The sequence below is a fragment of the Saimiri boliviensis genome, chromosome 20 (genome assembly GCF_048565385.1).
Source record: "Saimiri boliviensis isolate mSaiBol1 chromosome 20, mSaiBol1.pri, whole genome shotgun sequence".
Classification (NCBI taxonomy): domain Eukaryota; kingdom Metazoa; phylum Chordata; class Mammalia; order Primates; family Cebidae; genus Saimiri; species Saimiri boliviensis.
In genome coordinates this window covers 33,566,511-33,590,702 of record NC_133468.1, presented here as the reverse complement: position 1 = coordinate 33,590,702, position 24,192 = coordinate 33,566,511, and the positions used below count along the sequence as shown (strand labels likewise).

The following is a 24,192-nucleotide window of genomic DNA, read 5'->3' as shown; positions in this document are numbered from 1 at the left end:
AGGCAGATTCCTAACTTCTGAACTCTGCCCTGCTGTCCCCCTGTGCCTTTCCACCAATGAGGTTGACCTCCTGGTTCTACCTCCATGTTCAGGCTCAGCGCCAGCCTTGCAAGGAAAGACCTGGGCACCACCTTGCTCCCTCCGGGTAACACCCTGGGCCATGCCAAGGAGGCCATGATTCTTCCAGTCCCTGGCAGCAAGGTGCCCTGAGAGGTAGCAGCAGCTTTTGTCTTCTCATCCAAACAGCCTGCCAATGGCTGGGTGCGGTGGCTCACGCCTGTAATCCCAGCACTTTGGAAGGCTGAGGCCGTAGGGTCACTTGAGGCCAGGAGGTCAAGACCAGCATGGGCACCATAGTCAGACCCTGTCTCTATTTTTTTTAATACAAACAAATTGGGCCAGGCGCAGTGGCTCACACCTGTAATCCCAGCGCTTTGGGAGGCTGAGGCCAGAGGATCACTTGATGTCAGGAGTTCAAGACCAGCCTGGCCAACACGGTGAAACCTCATCTCTACTAAAAATACAAGGATTAGCCAGATGTGGTGACAGACGCCTATAGTCCTACCTACTCTGGAGGCTAAGGCAGGAAAATTGCTTGAACCCAGGAAGCAGAGGTTCAGTGAACCGAGATCATGCCACTGCACTCCAGTCTGGGTGGCAGAGCGACATGCCGTCTCAAAAAGAAAGAAAAAGGAAAGAGCGAGCCTGCCAAAAGAGCTCGGTCCAGGCACCACCTGGCTTTTCAGGCTTTCTTCCTTCCTTAGCAAGCAGAATGAAGGTTTTATTAGGCGCCAAGTTCTGTGATAAAAAGTGAGGGTACAGAGGGGAATCAGACACCACATCTGCCCTGGAGGTCTCAAAGTCAAGTTGCTAGTGGTGATCGGAGGACTTTTGGGGAGGAACAGACCTATAAACAGACGAGGACAGTCAACTGCTACCAGATAGAAGGCCAAGAAAGGAGGAGGGACCAGCTCTGTGCAGGGAGGGGAGACGGGAGGGTGGGCAGGGGGCATGCAGAGAATCCTGGAATCTTTGCCCTGGAAGGGACGTCAGAAAGCAAAAGCCAACCCTCTCATTTTGTGGATGGGGAAACTGAGGCCCAGACTGGGGAAGTGACATGGCCAGGGTCGCTCGGTGAGATAGAGGCAGGCTCTCAGACTCCTGAATCCCAGCCAGGGCCCTATTGACGGTGGCACCAGGTGCCCTTCCTGGTTTTCTGTGTCCCGATCCTTGTGTCCTGACTCCACTTTTGGAAAAACATTTGCCATCTCTATCCAACGGTCACCTAAGAGGTGCCCACTCAGGAGCCGGGCGCTGCCAGCCCTTCCTCCAGAGGTGGCGTGGCCTCCTCTCAGGCCTAGAGCGGGGTGGTTGCGTTTCTCTCTCTCTCTCTCTCTCTATCTCTCTTGCATTTTTGTGAATCTAATGATGAACTTATACTACCACGCTTTTCCCTTCTCTTACACACCTTACCTACTAAAGGAGGAAGTGCCACTTTGTTGGTAAGTGGACGTTAACCAAGAGGGACTTAAAAATCAGAACTTAAAAAAAAAAAAAGAAAGAAAGAAAGAAAGAAAGAAAAAGAAAAAAGAGAGAAACAGAAAGACAGTCGGGTGCTACTGACAGCTCCAAAGCTCTCTGCAGGGCCGGAAAACAAAGACAGAAAAATATTAACAGAAAAATGTCAGGCTCCCCAGGAGTTCAGATATTGTTTTTTGATTTTTGGTATCTAATGACATTTGTGGATTTTGGTTTTTTTTTTTATTTCTGTTTTTCCTCCCTTTCTTCGGTTCAGTTTTGAGTTCAGTTGTCCCCCTCGCCCCTCCCCCATCTGTGTGCCGTGTGACTCCCCCCCCCTCTCCATCCCCTCGCCCACCCCCCAAGCGCTGGGGGCCCGGCCTGATGGGCTGGCCCTGGCCCTGCTCCCGGTGCCGCTCTCTCTTCTCTCTGCCGGGAATCGTCCGTCCCTTCGGGGGGGCAATGCCAGCCCCGACGCCTGTCCTGGAGCCCCTGCCCTTTGGCCCCCGCCCCCCACCGCTCCGTCCCTCTTGTGTTTTGCATGCCAAGAACCTTGCATGAGCTGCACTGTTGAGGCCAGAAGGTGGACACCCAGGAGAGGCAGAGGCAGGGCAGGCGCGGGGAACCGTGTGTGCGATGCTCCGGGACTGGCAGCCCCCGGCCCGGGCCCGGTGAAAGCCCTCTCTCCTTCTCTCCCCCCACCCCACCCGCCCGCTCTCCCTCCCCAACCTCTCTCCTCCTGCTCTGTCCTCTCTCTCTGCCTCCACTCTGGTCCCCTGCCTGCCTGCCTGGGTTTTTTCTGTTTCTCGAACTTCTCCCTGGCTTCCATCCTTCTCTCTCTGTCTGTCTCTCTTCCATTTCCCTCCCTCTCTCTTCTCCTGTCTCTCTCCCCCCGCTTTTTCCTTCTCCTCCTCTCATCTCTCTCGCTCATTCTCCCTCTCTCATCTCTCTGCCACTTTCTCTCTTCCTCTTACTCTTCTGTCTCCTTCCTCTCTCTCTTTCTTCTCTCTTGCTCTTTCTCCTCCCTCTTTATTCTCCCCATCTCTCTCTTCGTCTCTGTCTCTCACTCCCTTCTCTCTGTCTCTCTTTCCTCTCTCTTTCCTGTCTCCTGTCTCTCTTTCTCCTTTCTCTCTCCTGTCTGTATCTCTCCTGTCTCTCTCGCTCTCTCTCCTGTCTCTCTGTCTCTCTCCTGTCTCTCTGTCTCTCTCCTGTCTCTCTCCTGTCTCTCTCTCTCTCTCTCTCTGTCTCTCTCCTCTCCCTCTTCCTCTCTGTCTGTCTCTCTCCGTCTCCCTCTCCCCCCTCCGTGCCCTCTCTGCCTCTCTCCCCGTCAGAAGCCCAGCTCGCCCTCGCCCAGGGCCCGTGACAAGGCGGCGGACCCCGCACCCACGCCGCCCGCGCGGGGGAAGGAGAGCCCCAGCCCGCGCTCGGCGCCGTCGTCCCAGGGTCGCGGAGGCCGCGCGGCGGGCGGGGCGGGCAGGCGGCGGCGGCGGCGGCGGAGGCGGCGGCGCTCCCGGTCCTCGGCTTCCGCGCCCCGCCGCAGGGGTCGCCGGCGCGCCCGGCCCGCGCCCCCCCGGGGCTCGTCGCGCTCGCTCAGCAGGGCCCGCTCCAGCAGCGACTCCGGCAGCGGCGGCGGCGCCCCCGGCCCCGGGCCCGAGCCCGGCTCCGAGCGAGGCCACGGCGGACACGGGAAACGGTGAGCGCGCTCGGCCCCGGGAGCCGGACTCCCGCCCCCACCCCGCACAGGGCTCCCCTCCGCTCGCGGATCCCCGCCCACGGGATCCCTCCCCGCACCGAGCTGCCCCCCACGGATCCCAACCTCCCACGGAGCTGCCTCCCAGGGATCTAAAACCCCCAGTGACCTACCCTCTACGGATCCCAACCCCCACGGACCTACCCCCCCAGGGATCCCACTCCCCATTGACCTACCCCTCACTAATTCCACCCACCCATGGACCTACCCCCACAGGTCCCTCCCCCCCATCGAGCTACCCACCACGGATTCCACCCTCCCCTCTGACCTACGCCCCACGAATCCCACACCCCATTGACCTACCCCACAGATCCCACCCACCCACTGACCAACTCCCCACAAATCCCACACCCCCAGTGACCTACGCCCCACAGATCCCACCCCCCACCATTGACCTACCTCCCACGGATCCCAACCTCCAACGGAGCTCCCCTCCCTCTCCACAGACCCCCAAACCCCCAGACCCCATGGATCCTCCCATGGATTTCCTCCCTCCACTGATCCCAATTCCCCCCTCACGGGGCTCCCTCCCCCGACGACCCCAACCCTCCCCAGGGAGTTACCTACCTCCACTGACCTCCAAACTCCACTGATCCCAGTCCCCCCACGGAGCTGCCTCCCCACCCTGACCAACCCCCCAGTTATCCCGACTTCTTCCCCACACTGATCCCTCTCCCCTTACTCATCACTGCTCCCAGGGAGCCCCCCTGCCCCCGTGAAGCTCCCCGCACCCCGCGGAACACCCTCCTCCACTGATCTCCCCCAACGCGCCTCTTCACGGGGCTCCCCTGGAACTGACCCCTGCCCTTCACCCGTCTCCGCGTTCACTGCGCGCTCCGCACAAACTAACCACAAAATACGCGGACCCCGCCCCTCCGCCCTAAGCCCCTCCCCAGGGAGCCCTCCCCACCCCCAGCCCCCATCGGGGTCGCTGAGCCCAGTCCCGCGCCGTCCTCCTTCTCCAGGGCCAAGGAGCGGCCCCCGCGCGCGCGGCCCGCCAGCACCTCTCCGTCCCCGGGCGCGCACGGCCGGCGCGGCGGCCCGGAGGGGAAGAGCTCGTCGCGCAGCCCGGGCCCGCACCCCCGCTCCTGGAGCTCCAGCCGCTCGCCCTCCAAATCGCGCTCGCGCTCCGCGGAGAAGCGGCCCCGCAGCCCCAGCCGCTCGCCGTCGCCGAAGAAGCCCCTCGGCCGGTGAGTGTCGGCCCGCGGCGGGCGGCGGGGTGGAGCGGCCGGGCCGCGTCGCTCACTTACCTCGGGCCGGCCCCGCAGGGACAAGGACGGCGAGGGCCGCGCGAGGCACGCCGAAGCCGAGGCCGCCCGCGCCCGGCGCCGCTCCCGCAGCTACTCGCCCATCCGCAAGCGGCGCCGGGACTCGCCAAGCTTCATGGAGCCGCGGCGCATCACCAGGTATGGAGGGTCGCGGGGCGGGGAGGCCGGGGCGGGCCGGGGCGCAAGGCTGGGGCCGCTGACCCGGATCAGGGACAGAGAGCTCGGCTCGGCTCGGGGACCTTCTCCGAGGATTCGACTGAACCTGGCACGGAGAGGGGGGTGGGGGTGGGGGCCGAAGGACAATGAGTGGGTTCTGCCAGGGTAGGGGGGCCGGGGAGGAGGGGGACTAGAACTGGAGGCGGCGAGGGCGATCAGAAACAGGTGCAGGAGGCCTCGAAGAGGGAAGGGTCCCGGTGGGGGCCTGAGGCTCCATGGAGGGTAGGGACTCTGTACTTGGGTCTGGGTGGGCAGCAGCCGGCAAGGAATTCAGCTCTGCAAGAGTCGTCCTGCCATCCCTCCGATGCCCCTCCCACCCTCCCCACATCCCTCTCCGGACAATGATGTCTCCTTTTCTCCTTCATCTCAAGGTCCAGCCTGCTGAGTGGCCTGTGGTCAGCCTGGGAGCCAGGCGGACCCCTCTGCACAGGCTGCCTGGGAGATGCCCAAGTGAGCTGGTCTGGCCCTGGTCAGCTGTCCGTCTGTCTGCCTCTCTCTATCTCACTAACCTGGGGGATTTGGAGGAGGGGACACAGCAGTCTGGTCTCTGGGGCAGCTGTCAGAGGAGCCAGCCACTCCCCCTTGCCCTCCACAGCCCAGTGGTGCTGTGCCCAGGACGTGGCTGGTGAAGTCATAATCAGTTTCTCTGCTAGGATTGGAAGTGTCTGGGCCTCGGTCTCCGGGTGACATTATGGACCACCTTTGTGGAAATCGCCCTGAAACCCTAAATTACCCTGGCAGCAGCTGGGGGAACCACAGGCAAAAAGTCCTGAGCCCAGCTCTCCACCGCCTTGCTGGGCAGCCTTGGGAGACGGGTGTGCCTCTCTGGGCCTCGGTCGCCACATCTGAACAATAATGATAGTTTTGTGAGCATCTTTTCAGCTCCAACAGTGTATGATTCTCCAACTAGTCCCACCTAGTCCTTGGTGATCCAGGTAATCAAGAAAAAGATGGTGGTTGGCGGGGGGCATTCCCCAGAGCTCAAGGCCAGACCACCTTGAAGGATAAGCCAGATTATTTTTATCACTATTTTTTGAGATGGAGTCTCACCCTTGTCGCCCAGGCTGGAGTGCAATGGCGCAATCTCGGCTCATGGCAACCTTCGCCTCCTGGGTTCAAGCAATTCTCCTGCCTCAGCTTCCCAAGTAGCTGGGATTACAGGCGCCCACCATCATGCCCAGCTAATTTTTTTGTATTTTTAGTAGAGATGGGGTTTCACCATGTTAGTCAGGCTAGTCTTGAACTCCTGACCTCAGGTGATTCACCCGCCTTAGCCTCCCAAAGTGCTGGGATAATAGGCGTGAGCCCCAGTGCCCAGATAGATTGTGATTCTTCTTTTTTTTTTTTTCTGAGATGGAGTCGTGCTTTGTCATCCAGGCCGGAGTGCAATGGCACTATCTCTGCTCACTGCAACCTCTGCCTCCCGGGTTCAGGCAATTCCCCTTCTCAGCCTTCCAAGTAGCTAGGACTACAGGCACACACCACCATGCCCAGCTAATTTTTGTGTGTGTGTGTGTGTGTGTGTGTGTGTGTGTGTGTGTGTGTGTGTTTTTAGTAGAGACAGGGTTTCACCATGTTGGCCAGGGGGGTCTCGATCTCCTGACCTTGTGATCCACTTGCCTCGGCCTCCCAAAGTGCTGGGATTACAGGTGTGAGCCACTGAGCCCAGTCAATTGAGCTTCTAATGGATGTCCTCTCCCACCTCCTGCCCAGCCACCATGCCCAAGGAACAAAGAGCCATTGCAAACCCTGGGATCTTCCTGCCCCGCCTTTCTTCTGATGCCAACTCACCCGGCTGGGGACACCCCCAGACAGGTCACACACCCTGCCCGTAGGCCAGGCCCTCACACCTTCCACCTGGCACCCCCTCAGCCCCTCTCCCAGGCTGCCTCCTCCTCCTCCACTAATGTACACCTGTTTTCTTCCTCAGAATTAACCCTGAGACAGGGCGGTGTTGCCCGCTTAACCTCTCTTTTCTCTTCTCTGGGTCATAGCCTCCTGGCTTCCAACTAACTCCGGGCCAGCGGGAGGTAGCTGAGTGAGGAGCGGGGCCTCGGGACTGGACCAGGGCGTGGGGAGCAGCGACCAGGACTCTCCTCCTTATTCCTTCTGAGTGACCTGAAAGCAACAAAATCCTTGATTGCAGAGGGAACAGGAGACAGAGAGGCAGGGCTGGCATGTAGTCGTAGACGCCTCCACACCAGCTTAGGTGATGGGAGCCATCTGTATTTGCAAGTTTCATTCATTCAACTTTTATTTATTTATTTATTTTGAGACAGAGTCTCACTGTGTCACCCAGGCTGGAGTGCAGTGGCATAATCTGCTCACTGCAGCCTCCACCTCTGGAGTTTAAGCGATTTTCCCACCTCAGCCTCCCAAGTAGCTGGGATTACAGGTGCGTGCCACCACACCCAACTAGTTGTATTTTTAGTAGAGATGGGGTTTCACTATGTTGGCCAGGCTGGTCTCAAACTCTCGACCTCCAGTGATCCTCCTGCCTCAACCTCCCAAAGTGCTGGGATTACTGGCATGAGCCCCCATACCTAGCCTCACCAAGTATTTATTATTAGCAGGTATTCAGATCAGGCAGAGACATGGACTCCTTTCCCTGCAGATGGGTGAAGAAAAGCAAAATGATCAACATGGAATTTGCAAGTAACTATGGACCGTCAAATTCCATTTGGAGGAGGCAGGTGTCTCTAAGGCCAGGGCTCAGGGGAAACTGAGGCAGGAAGCCCTGGCCGCTGCCGGATGGGACTCAGGGCCTGGGATGGCCTGTAAACGGCTTTTTCTTCCCTGCAGTGCCCGCAAGCGTCCTATTCCATACTACCGGCCCAGCCCCTCTTCCTCCTCCAGCTGCTTGAGCAGTGACTACTCCACCCGGAGCCACAGCCGCAGCCCCAGCCCTGGCCACAGCCACGGGAGCTACAGCAGTCGCAGTCGTGGGACCCGAAGCCGGACACGCAGCCCCTCTCAGACCCCCAGTCCCAGCTACCACAGCCGGAGCAGCTCCGAGAGCGGGGGCTTCTGAGCCCGACAGACTCAGCTTGGTGCCCCCCTGACACTGGGAGAGACGAGGGGCAGGCCCCAGGACCCTGGCGGGGAGGACGCTGCACCTCCTTGCCCCCAAGGCTACAAAGAGGTCCCAGGGCCAGTGCACGGGCAGATGGGACCAGGGAAGACTTTGAGGGTGAGCACCTGGTGGACACGGAGAAGCCAGATGTGCTGCTTCTAAGGGTGTCCTCTCCCACCTCCTGTCCACCCACCGTGCCCAGGGAACAAAGAGCCGTTACGAACACAGGGATCTCCCCGCCCCCGCCCTTCCTGCTGATGCCATCTCACCAGGCTGGGGACTGCTGCCGGTGGCCGGTAGGAGAATCCACAATCTGCTCCGTCACCTCACCTTAGCTCAGTGCAGCCAGGGACACCTTGCAAGGTGCCAGCCCTGGGAGCCTCTCTTTCCCACTCCACAGCTCCCTCCACGCCTATCAGTGGGCAGCTGAGGAGGTGGCACAGCACGCAGGATCGAAGCTAGATAGAAGGAAGAACAGCCTCACTCTTGGTGCACCCCCGTCCAAGCTGGGAGCTGTGTCCTTTTAAGCTGGCTGCAGGCGAATCCTGGCTGAGGGCTGGTGGCTGGCCCCACAGTCTCCCCAACCTCCTCCACTGGCCCAGGAGTGCCTAGACAGGTGCCTCCCAAAGGCCCAGCCTGGGGAGCTGGGCACCTCACTCTTGGTCTAACCTCTCCAGGCCACACTCTCCTCACCCCATGCCCTGGGCCTCGGTCCTACCAGACAGGCCTTCTGCATGACAAGAGGTGGGGGGTACAGACCTCAGGTGCATTTGACCCTGAGGTCAAAAGGGGTTCAGGTCAAGAGGTGGGAGAGCAAAGGGGGAGGTGGGAGGTGGAATCTGTAGGGAAGAGAAAAGGGAATGTCATCCACTGACTTGAGCAGGCCCTGGGGAGTGGAGACAGGTCCCCAGGGAGGCAGACGGGTGACAGGTCATCAGTGCCCCCAGTCCCACCCAAGAGGAGGGCCGCCTGTGCCTGGGGTCTGGGCATGGGCCGGATGACAGCCCAGGGTCTCAGGCATAGGATAACGCGTGCTTTGGACCTGCCAAGCGTGTACCTCGGGGGACCGATGGGGCCCACGGCCAACTGAGCTTCTGCAGAGACAGAGGCTGCAGCCCTCGGAAGGGAGGGGAAGAAGGAGGCTGAGGGCCTTGACGTGAGCATGGAAGGGGAAGCAGTGGCCCCAGTCCTCTTCTGCTGCTCCCAGCCCCCTCCTCCTGGGGCCCTCAGGGATCTCACAACGTCTTCCTTGGCCCAACCAGGCAGATGCCCCGGGCTCCGATGGGGGGAGGGGTCTGGGGTCTGGTCCGGGTTCCCTGCTTTCTCTATGTCCCCCCCTCCCTCTTTCTCCGCGGTGCGGATAAAAATTGGACTCGAATAAAACCCTTGGTGCCCGGATGGCAGGTGGTGAGACCAGGCCTCTGTGCAGGTGGACACCTGGGGAGGGTCAGGAGGGCCGTGGGGCTCAGACTGCTCCTTAGGACTGACCCCAGAGAGAAGAGCTGACACCAGGGAGACAGTGGGTCTATCCCGCTGCCTCTGAGCTTGAGGCTAAAACAGGACCCAAGGAGAACCTTCCTCCTACCCTGGACGCCTGGTGGCCTTTGAACCCTCTGTAGGGTGGGCTGCCTGAGCCCATACACCCAGACTAGCTTCAGCAGTGAATGGGGATGGGGTAGAGGGAGGAGGCACAGGGCGGACACAGACGCAGGGGACCCTCACGACCTGGTGGGGTGTTGCAGAGTGGATGGGACACAGCTCGAGGCAGCATGTAGGTATACGTCCTAGCTGCTGCACCTCCCAGCCACGTTGACACGGGGCCGAGATGAAGTGGGCATCAAATATCCTGACAGTCCTCAGCTTGGTGACTGTGATGTATGGAGTAAGCATTTAAAAGGTGGCCACAGCCAGGCACTGGGGCTCAGGCCTATAATCCCAGCACTGTGGGAGGCTGAGGTGGACTGATTACGTGAGGTCAGGAGTTCGAGGCCAGCCTGGCCAACATGGCGAAACCCTGCCTCTACTTAAAAGACAAAAATCAGGCCAGGCGAGGTGGCTCACACCTGTAATCCCAGCACTTTGGGAGGCCGAGGCTGGTGGATTACGAGGTCAAGAGATCAAGACCATCCTGGCCAACACGGTGAAACCCCGTCTCTACTAAAAATACAAAAATTAGCCGGGTGTTTGGCATGCACTTGTAGTCCCAGCTACTCAGGAGGCTGAGGCTGAAGAATCGCTTGAACCCAGGAGGTGGAGGTTGCAGTGAGCCAAGACTGTGCCACTGCACTCCAGCCTGGGTGACAGAGTGACTCCTTCACACACACATAAAAAAGTGGCCACTTAGGGAAAACACTGTGCCTCTGGCTAGCTACTAGTAGGAGACCTTAGAGGAGTGGATTCCTACGTATATATGTATTTAAAATGTTGCTGGGAGCAGTGGCTCATGCCTGTAACCCCAGCACTTTGGGAGGCCAAGGCAGGTGGGTCACTTAAGATCAGGAGTTCGAGACCAGCCTGATCAACATTGTGAAACCCTGTCTCTACCTAAAAAATACAAAATTAGCCGGTCGTGGTGGCATATGTCTGTAATTCCAGCTACTTGGGAGGCTGAGGCAGGAGAATCACTTGAACCTGGGAGGTGAAGGTTGCAGTGAGCCGAGATGGCGCCACTGCACTCCAGCCTGGGCAACAAGAGCAAAACTCTGTCTCAAAAAAAAACTGAGGCCAGGTGCAGTGGCTCACGCCTGTAATCCCAGCACTTTGGGAAGCCAAGGTGGGCAGATCACAAGGTCAGGAGTTTGAGACCAGCCTGACCAACATGGTGAAACCCCGTCTCTACTAAAAATACAAAAATCAGCCAGGCATGGTGGTGCACACCTGTAATCCCAGCTACTCGGGAAGCTGAGGCAGGAGAATCACCTGAGCCCAGGAGGCGGAGGTTGCAGTGAATTGAGATCGCACTACTGCACTCCAGCCTGGGCAACAGAGTGAGACTCTGTCTCAAACAACAATAAATAAAATTTTGGGGGGCCAGGCGCGGTGGCTCACACCTATAATCCTAGCACTTTGAGAGGCTGAGGTGGGCAGATCACTGGAGATCAGGAGTTTGAGACCAGCGTGGCTAACATGGTGAAACCCCATCTCTACTAAAACTACAAAAAAATTAAGTGGGCATAATGGTGGGTACCTGTAATTGCAGCTACTCAGGAGGCTGAGGCAGGAGAATCGTTTGAACCCAGGAGGTGCAGATTGCAGTGAGCCAAGATCACGCCACTGCACTCCAGCCTGGGTGACAGAGCGAGACTCTTGTCTCAAAAAAAAAAAAAAAAAAAAACATTTGGAGACCCAGTATCACTCAGTTGCCAAGGCTGGAGTTCAGTGTCATGATCTCCATTCACTGCAGCCTCAACCTCCTGGTCTCAAACAATCCTCCCACCTCAGCCTCCCAAGTAGCTGAGACTACAGGTGTGCACCACCACATCCAGCTAATTTTGTTTTTTGGTAGAGACCAGGTTTCACCATGTTGCCCAGGCTGGTCTTGAACTCAAGCGATCCTCCCAAAGTGCTGAAATTATAGGCATGAGCCACTGTGCTTGGCCTGTATTTCTTTCATTAGATTATTAGATCTAAAGAAATATACAAATTTTCCTCCTCCTCCCCTTCTTTCTTGCCTCTCTCCTTCCCATCCTCTTTTTTTTTTTAGACAGAGTTTTGCTCTTGTTGCTCAGGCTGGGGTAGAGTGGTGTGATCTCGGCTCACCGCAACCTCCACCATCCGGGTTCAAGCAATTCTCCTGCTTTAAGCAATTCTCCTGCCTCAGCCTCCTGAATAGCTGGGATTACAGGCATGCACCACCACACTCAGCTGACTGTGTATTTTTAGTAGAGACAGGGTTTCGCCATGTTGGTCAGGCTGGTCTCCAACTCCTGACCTCAGGTGATCTGCCCGCCTCGGCCTCCCAAAGTGCTGGGATTACACACGTGAGCCACCGCACCGGGAGCTGCTTCTCCTTCTCTCTCTCTTAGGGTGGTGGATTTTAAGCTTGTTTTGAATCACGTGTTTTTTGAGAATCTGATAGCGGCTGAGAACCCTCCTCCCCGAAGAATGTGCGCATGCCCGCTGTGCACATTTTGTGACATCGCATCTGTCTCACAGATACTCAGAAGGCCTTTAGCGTCCCATCGGTTAAGAACCCTGGTCCACCTCCAATGAAGGTGTGGCTGATTGGCCATGGTTCCCATGTCTGCATAACACAGGTGTCCTTGAACCAGTCCCCAGAGCTGGAGCTGCTCCAGCTGCTTTTCCAGTTTCTTTTCCCCAAAATTAGAAGGGGCACCTGGCCAGTGGCTCTGTTTCTGATCTACAGAAGCTGTTCCCAGAAGCTCTGGTGATTGGCCAGGTGTGGTGGCTCAGGCCTGTTATCCCAGCACTTAGGGAGGTCGAGACAGGTGGATCACTTGAGGTCAGGAGTTTGAGACCAGACTGACCAACATGGTGAAACCCCGTATCGACTAAAAATGCAAAAAAATTAGCCAGGCGTGGTGGCGGGTGCCTGTAATCCCAGCTACTTGGGAGGCCGAGGCAGGAGAATTGCTTGAACCCAGGAGGCAGAAGTTGCAGTAAGCAGAGATCACACCATTCCAATCCAGTCTGGGAAGAAAGAAAGAGAGGGCAGGCCGGGCACAGTGGCTCACGCCTGTGATCCCAGCACTTTGGGAGGCCGAGGCGGGTGGATCTCCTGAGGTCAGGAGTTCAAGATCATCCTGGCCAACATGGTGAAACCCCATCTCTTATATAAAGAAAAAAAAAAAAAGGGAGGAAGGAGAGAGAGAAAGAAAGAGAAAAAGGGAGGGAGGAAAGGAAGGAAGGAAGGGGCAGGGAAGAGAGAAAAAAGAAAAAGAGAAGAGAAGGAAGAGAAGAAAAAGAAGAAGGAAGGGAAGGCGGGAGGGAGGGAAAAAGAAAAAGAGCCCTTGTGATCTCTGTAACCCTTTCTAACAAGTTCAACAAAACCAGCCTCAGGCTAGGGGCGGGGCTCTGGGGGAAGCAGACCTGGCCCTGGGCTAGAGATGGGTGACACACACCAGGAGGTGGGCCCGAAAGTCAGCCTGTCTTGCCTTGAGCCTGGCATCCGACCTAGGGACGCTGCTGCCTGGCTGTTCTGTCCCCCACTCTCCCATCCGTTTCCTTCACTGCCCAGCCTGACTGCCTCCTTCTTCTGCACACCTCAGCCAGGCTGCTCCCGACATAGCAACTGCTTCCTTCCCACCCCAGCTCAGCACCCGGCCCCACCAGCCTCCTCACTGGCCAGCCTGCCTCCTTGCCCTCTCCAATCCCTCCTGCTTTTTTTTTTTGACGGGGTGTTACTCAGTAACTCAGGCTCAGACTGGAGCACAGCCTTCATCTCCTGGCTCAAGAGATCTTCCTGCCTTAGCCTCCCAAGTAGCTGGAACTACAGGTGCACTCCACTACGCCGTTAACATTTGCTTTTTGCTTTTATTTTTTGTTTTTGTTTTGAGACAGTCTCGAGCTGTCGCCCAGGCTGGAGTGTAGTGGCGTGATTTTGACTCACTGCAACTTTCGCCTCCCGGGTTCAAGCAATTCTCCTACCTCAGCCTCCTGAGTAGCTGGGATTATAGGTGTGTGCCACCATGCCCGGCTTATTTTTTGTACTTTTAGTGGAGATGACGTTTCACCATGTTGGCCAGGCTGGTCTCAAACTCCTGACCTCAGGTAATCCACCCGCCTCGACCTCCCAAAGTGCTGGGATTACAGACATGAGGTACTGTGCCTGGCCATTATTTTTTGTAGAAACGGGGTCTTGCCATGTTGCCCAGGCTGGTCTCACACTCCTGGCCTCAAGCAATCCTTCTGCCTCGGCCTGGATTCCAGGCATGAGCTACTGTGCCTGGCCGTTGCCGCTATTTCTGACATGCAAATCTGAACACCCATTCACTCATTCCACAAATACTTCTGAACAACTCCTATGTCCCCAGCAGAGTTGCTGGCTCTGAGGACACAGTACTGAATAAGTGAGACAGAACTCCCACCCTGCAGACCCCGCCTCCCTCGGCCACATCCACCTCCCAGCTCATGGGCCTCAGGAGGCCTTCCGAGTGACTCCACCTGGCAGGTGCCATCCTTGGCTCCTACCGGGGCACCCTCCCACCCCATCTCCCATCACTGCGCTTGATTCCGATACCCGAGAGCCCAACTCCCCCCCCCCACCCCCCCCACCGCCATGCCTTCTCTGCCTCCGCGGGTTCAGGTGAGCTCACAGGTCCAGGCCCAGCTCAGCCACCTCTCCCACTCCATGCACCCTTCCTGCTGCGCAGTTGCCGTGACTACTACTGTCTCTGGGGTCCTCTGGGTGCCTGCGTTAGCACCCGACCTCTTCTTGCTTGAAGCTGGGAGATGAAGGCTGCAGTGAGCCCCTGCACTCCAGCCTGGGCGACAGAGCAAGACTGTCTCAAAACAAAAACAAAAGTGATTTATTTGCTAGCATGTCTATCTCTCCCCAAAGCTCTGAGCCTCTGGGGGCCAGGCCATGTCTTCCTTGTCTCTGCATCTCCCAAGTAGGACCCTTTGAAACGTCTGTGGAATGAGTCAGCGAGTGAAAGAGGGAGTTCACAGAGCAACAGTTGCAGAAACTTTGGGAGAGGCCTGGTACCAAAGGCGAGGCGTGGTGGTGGCAAACTGACACTAGAGGGCGACAGAGAGTAAGGGAAAAAAATGCAACCAGGACCAGAGGACAGGTGCCTGGGCCAGGGTCCGTCCCAGCCTGGAGGCCCCAAGCCTTCATCCTCAATGCCCGCCCTGGCTGTGTGGGGAAGGGGTGGGCAGCATACCAAGCCCCCGCTGTCTGAACTCAGAAGACTGAACTCTGCTCTATACCCTGTGGAACGGGAAGAATAGGACCAGGACGGCCCGCAAGAAAACAGGAAATGCCAATCTCGGAGCCCCGGGCAGAAAGCCGCCCCAGGATGTGGGCACTTCTCGCTGGAGGGTCCTGAGCCTGGGGTGCACTCCTCTGGTTTGGGGGTGAAGCCGGTCCTCTTGTGGTCTCTCTCTGTCTCTCCAGATGGGGCCCAGGGGAGCCCCGACTCCACAGCACGTTTTTCCTTCCAACACATACAGCAGCCAGGAGGCCAGACAGACCTTCCTGTTTACTGTTTTCCCAGCTGGATTTTCCCCTTTCTCCTTAATCAGTTTCCTACAGCCCAGGATCGAGGGCAACAGGCCACAGGGCACCTGCCCAGCTTGGCTGTCCCAGCCTGTCCCCCATTGCCTAACCCCCGTCCCCCCCACACACACACTTTTTTTTTTTTTTTCTTAAGACGGAGTCTCACTGTCTCCCAGGCTGGAGTGCAGTGGGAGATCTCACCTCACTGCAACCTCCACCTCCTGGGTTCAAGCCTACCTCAGCCTCCCGAGTAGCTGTGGTTACAGGCTCACGTCACCATGCCCGACTAATTTTTGTATTTTTAGTACAGATGGGGTTTCACCATATTGGCCAGGATGGTCTCAAATTCCTGACCTCAAGTGATGCTCCGGCCTGGGCCTCCCAAAGTGCCTGGATTACAGGCATGAGCCACTGTGCCCGGCCAGCCTGAAACTCTCTTAAGGGGGAAACCTAAATCTCTCTCAGGACAGGCAGGAACCCCACTCTCCTGCAGGCTTGGGGAGGGGGGACTCCTGCCCCATTTACCCCTTTTTCTCCATTTCACTCTGATTTAAAGCAGCCCCAAGTCACATCCAGGCTTAGCTGGCAGACAGGGAGGGAACGTTCTCATCTAAAGCCTGGTGAGTGTCTCCCGTCCTCCTCTCACTCCCACCTCCACCGATTAAAAACTGACTCTATGATACTTGTTAAAGTATGAGCAGGAACATTTTCTTCAGGGCCATCACAGGAGATATATAGGCAGGACTGCAACGGGATTGTGCAGTAGAAGAGAGACTGAGCGGAATTCTGAATAGAGCACAGGCAAGTGAGAATGTATGGCCCGGGGGCAGGGTGGAGCAAGTGGATGGAAATTTACTAAGAGGAAACATGGTGGGGGTTGGGGGGGCTGTTCTGGCTCAACCAACCTAGCAGGATTCTAGCTGAAGGCCAGCCAGGGAGATCAGGCATCACCTTGGAGATGGTGGAGGATGAGGAACATCTCATCTGGAGGGTGATCAGGTCTCGACGGTGAGGGATTCTTGATAAACAGACTTCACAGGTTTCTTGCAAAAACTGGATTTATGAACAGGGCGCGGTGGCTCATGCCTGTAATCCCAGCACTTTGGGAGGCCAAGGCGGGCGGATCACCTGAGGTCAGGAGTTTGAGACCACCCTGGCCAATATGGTAAAACCCCATCTCTACTAAAAATACAAAATTAGCTGTGAGTGGTGGTATGTACCTGTAGTCCCCGCTACTGGGGAGGCTGAGGCAGAAGAACCGCTTGAACCCAGGAGGTGGAGGCTGCAGTGAGCCGAGATTGTGCCATTGCACTTCAGCCTGGGTGACACAGCAAGACTCCGTCTCAAAAAAAAAAAAAAAAAAATTAGCCAGGCATGGTAGGCACATCTGTAATCCCAGCTACTTCGGAGGCTGAGGCAGGAGAATCGCTTGAACCCGGGAAGCGGAGGCTGCAGTGAGCTGAGATCGCACAATTGCACTCCAGCCTGGGTGACAGAGGGAGACTCTGTCTAGGAAACAAACAAACAAACAACTGAATTTACGCAGAGGGGTTTAGGAAGGTTGCCGAGCCTCAGTAAAGTTCGGTCAAGCAGGGAATCTTTGCCGCCACTTCCCATGTGCACACCCCTGTCCTGCAGCATTTAGGCTGTGCAGTGGGTAACGCAGGGGACCTGGAGGGGAGGGGAGGAGTGGAGGAGAAACTGTTGATTCACGGCTCCGGAAGGAGACTTAAAAGAGAACATCCAGTCCAATGGTTTCATTGCACAGATCAAGAAAATGAGTCATGGATGCCGGCCCTTGGCCAAGGCTGCAGTCAAAGACATCCAGGTCCCCAGACTCCAGAGCTACATGGCCCGAGCGGGAGGGGCCGGAGGATGGATCCCCAGCCCTCCCACCTGGCCCCCCTGTGGCCTCCGCATTAGTGGCGATGGGGGTGGCACGGCCCCGCCCAGGCCAGCCAGAAACCAGAGGCCCAAGGAGTGGGGCAGGCTGGAGGTGGGCTTATAGAACCGGACTCCCAGAGAGGCAGTGTCTAGATGTTTCCAGAAAGACCCAGCATGCCCTATGCCCCCACCCCCAGCGCTCTAATGACTGTTGTCCACATTTTCAGTTCCCAGCAGGCCCGGGGACTGTCATCATCCATCAGCTGTCAGGCCTCTCCGGGGAGCTCGGGCAGCTGCCAGGAGACTCTGGCACTTTCTCTGGGGCTGGGCCAGCGAGGGCGGGGCTGGTTCAGCTGCAGTTGGCCGAGGCCTGCGGAGGGCGTGGCTAGCATGGTCAAGGCCTTGGGCGCCGTGAAAGGAAGTGGGGTAGTCTTGGGGCTGCTGCTGAGCACCCCAGATTTGGGGGCCAGAGGGGAGGGGAGGAACCATCTGAGGAAGGACTCCCCAGACCTTACAGTGAGCAATGAAGAGGAGAGGGGCCCCTCCCCTATCCCCCCACCCCATGCCAAGGAGACTTCTGGGAAATCTGGGGCTAGAATTTTCCTCTTTATCCCAGAAAAACCACCCCTGGCAGCTCAGCGCCCTGGATGCTGGAGCCAGCCCACAGACTGTCAGAGAACAGCTGGGCAAGGGGGCACATGGGAGCTGCCACCCAGCCATGGCCCCCCTTGCCCACGTTGGTTGCCCAGTGGGGAGGGCAGAGTGCAGCCTCCCAGAGGAAAGGCACCCGGTTAGGGCTGAAGGAAATACACCCCCGAGCCCTAGCCCACAGCCCTCCCTGAACCATCTGGAAAGTCTCCCCCTTTCTGGATGGAAAATAGTGAGGACTGAGACCCTTACCAGCTTTGTGACCCCAGGGCCATTCTGACCCTCAGTTTTCTCGTCTCAAAAATGAGACTCCTAGCGGGATGCCATGGCTCATGTCTGTAATCTCAGGTACTCTGGAGACTAAGGTAGGAGGATTGCTTGAGGCTAGGAGTTCAAGACCAGCATGAGCAACATAGTAAAAACCCAATCTCTACAAAAAATTGTAAAATTGGCTGGGTGTGGTGGCATGTGCTTGTAGTCCCAGCTACTCAGGAGGCTGAGCAAGGAGGATCATGTGAGCCCAGGACATTAAGGCTGCAGTGAGCTATGACTGCACCACTGTACTCCAGCCTGGGCAACGGAGTGGGAACCCTATCTATTAAAAAAAAAAAAAAAAAAAAAAGGACCGGGCGTGGTGGCTCACGCCTGTAATCACAGCACTGTGGGAAGCCGAGGCGGGTGGATCACGCGGTCAAGAGATTGAGACCATCCTGGTCAACATGGTGAAACCCTGTCTCTACTAAAAATACAAAACATTAGCTGGGCATGATGGTGCTTGCCTGTAATCCCAGCTACTCAGGAGGCTGAGGCAGGAGAATTGCCTGAACCCAGGAGGCAGAGGTTGCGGTGAGCCGAGATCGCGCCATTGCACTCCAGCCTGGGTAACAAGAGCGAAACTCCGTCTCAAAAAAAAAAAAAGAAAGAAAGAAAAAAGGAGTCCAGGCACAGTGGCTCACGCCCGTAATTCCAGCACTTTGGGAGGCTGAGGTGGGTGAATCGTTGGAGGTCAGGAATTTGGGACCAGCCTGGCCAACGTAGTGAAACTCCACCTCTACTAAAAATACAAAAAATACAGGGTGTGGTGGTGCGCACCTGTCATCCCAGCTACTCGGGAGGCTGAGGCAGGAGAATTGCTTGAACCCGGGAGGTGGAGGTTGCAGTGAGCTCAGATAGCGCCACTGCATTCCAGTCTGGGTGACAGAGCAAGACTCTGTCTCAAAAAATAAAAAATGATTAAAAATTGGCCAGACGCGGTGGCTCACGCCTGTAATCCCAGCCCTTTGGGAGGCCAAGGTGGGCGGATCACGAGGTCAAGAGATCGAGACCATCCTGGCCAACATGGTGAAACCCCATCTCTACTAAAAATACAAAAAATAGCCAGGCATGGTGGCACGTGCCTGTGGTCCCAGCTACTCGGGAGGCTAAGGCGGAAGAATCGCCTGAACCCAGGAGGCAGAGGTTGCAGTGAGCCAAGATTGTACCACTGCACTCCACCCTGGCGATAGAGCAAGACACCGTTTCAAAAAAAAGAATAAATATTTTGGCCAGGTGCCATGGTTCATGCCTCTAAGCTCAGCACTTTGGGAGGCAGAGGTGGGCAGATCACAAGGTCAGGAGTTTGAGACCAACCTGACCAACATGGTGAAACCCCGTCACTACTAAAAATACAAAAATTATCTGGGAGTGGTGGCCGGTACCTATAATCCCAGCTACTTGGGAGGCTGAGGCAAGAGAATCACTTGAATCCAGGAGGCAGAGGTTGCAGTGAGCTGAGATCAAGCCACTGCACTCCAGCCTGGGCAACAGAGAGAGACTCCATCTCAAAAAAAAAAAAAAAAATTTTTTTTTAAAAAAGGAAAGGAAGAAAAAGAAACTCTGATAGGATACTTTGACACTCTATAAAGCACGTATAACTGGGTAATTCTCATTATTCTAAGGCTCAGTAGGCTCAATTAAAGGCCCTCACAGTCACCATGAAGCTAATTATGTACCAAGCACTTTACAAACATTCACGCCTTTGAAATTCACCACAACGCTGCCAGACATGCAGAGGCATTGCTAGCTCTGCTTTGCACATGCAGACATGTGGGCTCAGGGTGGTCACCACGCCAGCAGCACCCAGATTCAAGCCCAGCTCTATCTGTCCCCAAAACCCAGTTTCTGCCCCACCCACCCACCTCATCCCCGGGCGCCATCCATCTTCCCTTCCTTGTGGGAGGTCTAAGAGTCATCCCTCAAGAACTGAGCCCTCAGCCAGGCTGGTCTCGAACTCCTGACCTCAGGCAATCTGCCTGCCTCGGCCTCCCAAAGGGCTGGGATTACAGCCATGAGCCACCACACCCAGCCCGTGGTAGCCCACACCTGTAGTCCCAGCTACTCTGGAGGCTGAGGCAGGAGAATCACTCAAACCCAGGAGGCGTTGCAGTGACCCGAGATTGCACCACTGCACTCCAGCCTGAGCAACAGAGCAAGACTCCGTCTCAAAAAAAAAAAAAAAAAAAAAAAAAAAAGGGCCGGGCGCAGTGGCTCAAGCCTGTAATCCCAGCACTTTGGGAGGCCGAGGCGGGTGGATCACGAGGTCAAGAGATCGAGACCATCCTGGTCAACATGGTGAAACCCCGTCTCTACTAAAAATACAAAAAATTAGCTGGGCATGGTGGCGCATGCCTGTAATCCCAGCTACTCAGGAGGCTGAGGCAGGAGACTTGCCTGAACTCAGGAGGCGGAGGTTGTGGTGAGCCGAGATCGTGCCATTGCACTCCAGCCTGGGTAACAAGATCGAAACTCCGTCTCAAAAAAAAAAAAAAAAAAAGAACTGAGCCCTTGAAGATGAATGTGAATTCCAAGGGAGTGAGCAGTGTGTGGGTTTTGTACCTTGAGTTGCACAATCTCTCCTGGCTGGGGCAGCAGGGATAGATCCAGTCCGCCCTGGTTTCAGGCAAGATGAAGGGAGCTAGTGTCTACAAAGGGCCGGCAGATCCCATCCAGAGCGTGGCTGGGCCCAGTAGAGCCACACCTGAAACTGTTTATAACCACCCATACCTGACAGCTCCCTCTAGGGTGGGGCACCCTGTGCTCCCGTCTGGGCCAAGACACAGGCAGAGGCAGATGAGGGCCCTCCCTGGCTCCTGACCTCACCTGACTTTATACAGCTGGGGATGGGAGGGGCTGGGAGCGCTGGGGAGCACAGGCCTGGGGCTTTCTGACGCTAGTCCCACGGGGTGTCAACCAGGAGCTCCCTGGGCTCATTGACAATGACCCAGCCGGGGAGGTGGGGTAGAAGGCAGGGTCCTGTCTGCCTCCCACCCTTGGCTCCCGAGAGTCCCAGGAGTTCAGAGGCCTTTCCAGGGACGATCTCAGATTCATGGTCCAGCCCTGGCTCTTCCCTGAGGAGGAGCACGTGGGTAAGATAGAGGTATCCAAGACTAGCGCAGTGGCTCACACCTGGAATCCCAGTGCATTGAGAGGCCTAGGTGGGAAGATCGCTTGGGGCCAGTAGTTCAAGACCAGCCTGGGCAACACGGTTCGACCACCGTCTCTACAGAAAATTTAAAAATTGGCCAAATACTGTGGCACACACCTGTAGTCCCAAGTACTCAGGAGTCTGAGGCAGGAGGATCACTTGAGCCCAGGAGGTCAAGGCTGCAATAAGCGATGATCATTCTACTACACTCCAGCCTGGGCAACAGAGCAAGACCCTATCAAAAGAAAACAAAGAAAAGGAAAGAAAAAGAAAAGAGGCTGGGCGCGGTGGCTCACGCCTATAATCTCAGTTTCACCACCTTGGCCAGGATGGTCTTGATCTCATGACCTCATGATCCATCCACCTCGGCCTCCCAAAGTGCTAGGATTACAGACGTGAGCCACAGTGCTCGACCATCCAGCTAATCAAAAACAATTTTTTGGTAGAGGTGAGGTCTCGCCATGTTGCCCAGAATGGCCTCAAACTCCTGGCCTCAAGGGATCCATCCTTCCTGCCTTGGCCTCCCAAAGTGCTGAGATTACAGCATGCACCCAGCCCCTTTTAATTTTTTTTTTTTTTTTTTTTTTTTTGAGACGGAGTTTCGCTCTTGTTACCCAGGCTGGAGTGCAATGGCGCGATCTCGGCTCACCGCAACCTCCGCCTCCTGGGTTCAGGCAATTCTCCTGCCTCAGCCTCCTGAGTAGCTGGGATTACAGGCACGCGCCACCATGCCCAGCTAATTTTTTGTGTTTTTAGTAGAGACGGGGTGTCACCATGTTGACCAGGATGGTCTCGATCTCTTGACCTCGTGATCCACCCGCCTCGGCCTCCCAAAGTGCTGGGATTACAGGCTTGAGCCACCGCGCCCGGCTCCCTTTTAATTTTTTTAAGAAACAGGGCCTTGCTCTGTTGCCTAGGCTGGAGTGCAATGGTGAGAACATAGCTCACTACAGCCTCGAACTCCTGGACCCAAGCACCAGACTGCTTTCCATCACATTCCATCAAACAGCCTTGTGGTTCCAACCCTGCCTCTGACACTTCCCAGCAAAATGTTTGCCCCAGCCCAACCTGTCTGGCGCTGTCTTGCTTAACAAAAGGACCGGCCTGGCCGCGGGCCACACCCGCCAGCCATTAAGCACCAGGGCCTCCGAGTGCCCTTGTGTGGCACGTCTCCAGCGTCGCACTCTCGAACTCATTTGTTTTCCTTAACGAGAGAAGGTTCCAGATTGGGGCAGAACCCTCTTCGCCCCGCCCACGGCCCCCTGAACGCTGGGGGGTGGGGGGAGTGCAGGGGGAGGGGCGGTCCCAAACGGGTCATTTCCATTAATAGAGACCTCAAACACCATCTGCTAAAAATACCCAACTGGAGGCGCATAAAAGCGCGACCAGGCACCGCGGCCCGCACTTCTCCGAGCGGACGTGCCGAGCAGAGCCAGCCAGCATGACGGAGCGCAGCGTCCCCTTCTCGCTCCTGCGGCGCCCCAGCTGGGACCCCTTCCGCGACTGGTACCCGCACAGCCGTCTCTTCGACCAGGCCTTCGGGATGCCCCGGCTGCCGGAGGAGTGGTCGCAGTGGTTCGGCACCAGCAGCTGGCCGGGCTACGTGCGCCCCCTGCCCCCCGCCGCCGTGGAGGGCCCCGAGGTGGCCGCGCCCGCCTACAGCCGCGCGCTCAGCCGGCAGCTCAGCAGCGGGGTCTCGGAGATCCGGCACACGGCGGACCGCTGGCGCGTGTCCCTGGACGTCAACCACTTCGCCCCCGAGGAGCTGACGGTCAAGACCAAGGATGGCGTGGTGGAGATCACCGGTGAGCACCCCCTGGCCCTGCAGGGGAGGGGAGGAGGCTAGCGGGGCGGGCGGGGCCCGGGGGTGCGGTTGAAACCCGGGGCCTGGGGAGTTAAAAGTTAGCCCTGCACCGGGAAAAGCGGGATCCGTGATTCCTCTGCTCAGGAGTTGGGGGTGCAGGTCGCTTCTAAGGTGGCTTTCTGCTCTGTAATCTCAGCGCCTTGGGAGGCGGAGGTCAGGAGTTCAAGACTAGCCTGGGCAATATAGCGAGACCTCCCCCACTACCAACTACAAGAAAATAAAAAAGCAACCAAAATTTTTTTGAAAGATCATCAGTGAAGAAATGCTCCTTTTCCACGGAACCCTCTCCCCACCCGCAGCCCCATCCCCAGATAAGCGGGTCCCCTGACGCGGTCCCTGTCCCTAGCCGCGCAGGGGGCGTGCGTGCTGCTCCCAGTGCGCTTGCGCGTTGCTCCCTCCGCCCCTCGGCACCCTGCTCCATTTCTCCCAAAACTCCTACTCGAACTTTCCGGAAGTTCCTGAGAGCCCGGACAGGCGGGCACGCCCCCACTCCCAACCCCCTCTGTTAATCCCTGCCAGCCTGCAGTCCTGGCTGCCTCCAAGCTGGAGGTGGGGCCTCTGGCCTGGCGGGGCCGAGATTCGGTCCCCTCCCCCTCATTCTGATTTTCTTCTCCCCCAAAGGCAAGCACGAGGAGCGGCAGGATGAGCATGGATTCATCTCCCGCTGCTTCACCAGGAAATACACGTGAGTCCTGGCGCCAGGTCCGGGTGGGTGGGTGGCGGGGGCTAGGGAGGAGGGCACGGACCCAGCCGGTGTGTAATGTAACGCTCACCTTCCCTCTCTGCACGTCCAGGCTGCCCCCTGGCGTGGACCCCACCCAGGTCTCCTCCTCCCTGTCCCCTGAGGGTACGCTGACCGTGGAGGCCCCCATGCCCAAGCCAGCCACGCAGTCCAACGAGATCACCATCCCCGTCACCTTCGAGTCGCGGGCCCAGCTTGGGGGCCCAGAAGCTGCGAAATCCGACCAGTCTGCAGCCAAGTAAAAGCCTTAGCCCGAATGCCCACCGGTGCCGCCACCACTGGCCATGCCCCCCTCCCCACCTGTGTTCTTTTGATACATTTATCTTCTGTTTTTCTCAAATAAAGTTCGAAGCAACCCACCTGTCACTGGCTCAGACCCTGGTGTTTGTGGACGGAAGCCTTGGCCACCTGCCATTTGCTGGCTTACAGGAGCCACCTTTGCTCAGGGTGTGCTGGGCCATGTGGGTACTCATGTGTAGGTTGCTAGGCACAGGCTAACTCACATCCACAAAGACAGAGGTCCTAGAGGCTGGACGCGGTGGCTCAAGCCTGTAATCCCAGCACTTTGGGAGGCCAAGGCAGGTGG

General features: G+C 57.1%; 2 protein-coding genes across 2 annotated transcripts in view; both read left to right on the top strand.

Annotated features, from left to right (window-relative positions):
* SRRM3 (serine/arginine repetitive matrix 3) overlaps positions 1-9,238 on the top strand; it is a 74,070-nt gene extending 64,832 nt beyond the window's left edge. Inside the window, exons 12-15 of the mRNA XM_039460724.2 lie at positions 2,850-3,211; positions 4,234-4,458; positions 4,537-4,674; positions 7,555-9,238. Of these exons, the coding sequence (XP_039316658.1) occupies positions 2,850-3,211; positions 4,234-4,458; positions 4,537-4,674; positions 7,555-7,783 (954 nt within the window). The 3' untranslated portion in view covers positions 7,784-9,238. The remainder of the gene's footprint in view (positions 1-2,849; positions 3,212-4,233; positions 4,459-4,536; positions 4,675-7,554) is intronic.
* Positions 9,239-22,315: 13,077 nt separating this feature from the next.
* HSPB1 (heat shock protein family B (small) member 1) lies at positions 22,316-23,970 on the top strand. The gene is made up of 3 exons (XM_039460532.2): positions 22,316-22,805; positions 23,486-23,549; positions 23,659-23,970. Exons 1-3 carry the CDS (start codon positions 22,442-22,444, stop codon positions 23,846-23,848), a joined length of 618 nt encoding a protein of 205 aa, XP_039316466.1. The 5' UTR covers positions 22,316-22,441; the 3' UTR covers positions 23,849-23,970.
* Positions 23,971-24,192: the final 222 nt, after the last annotated feature.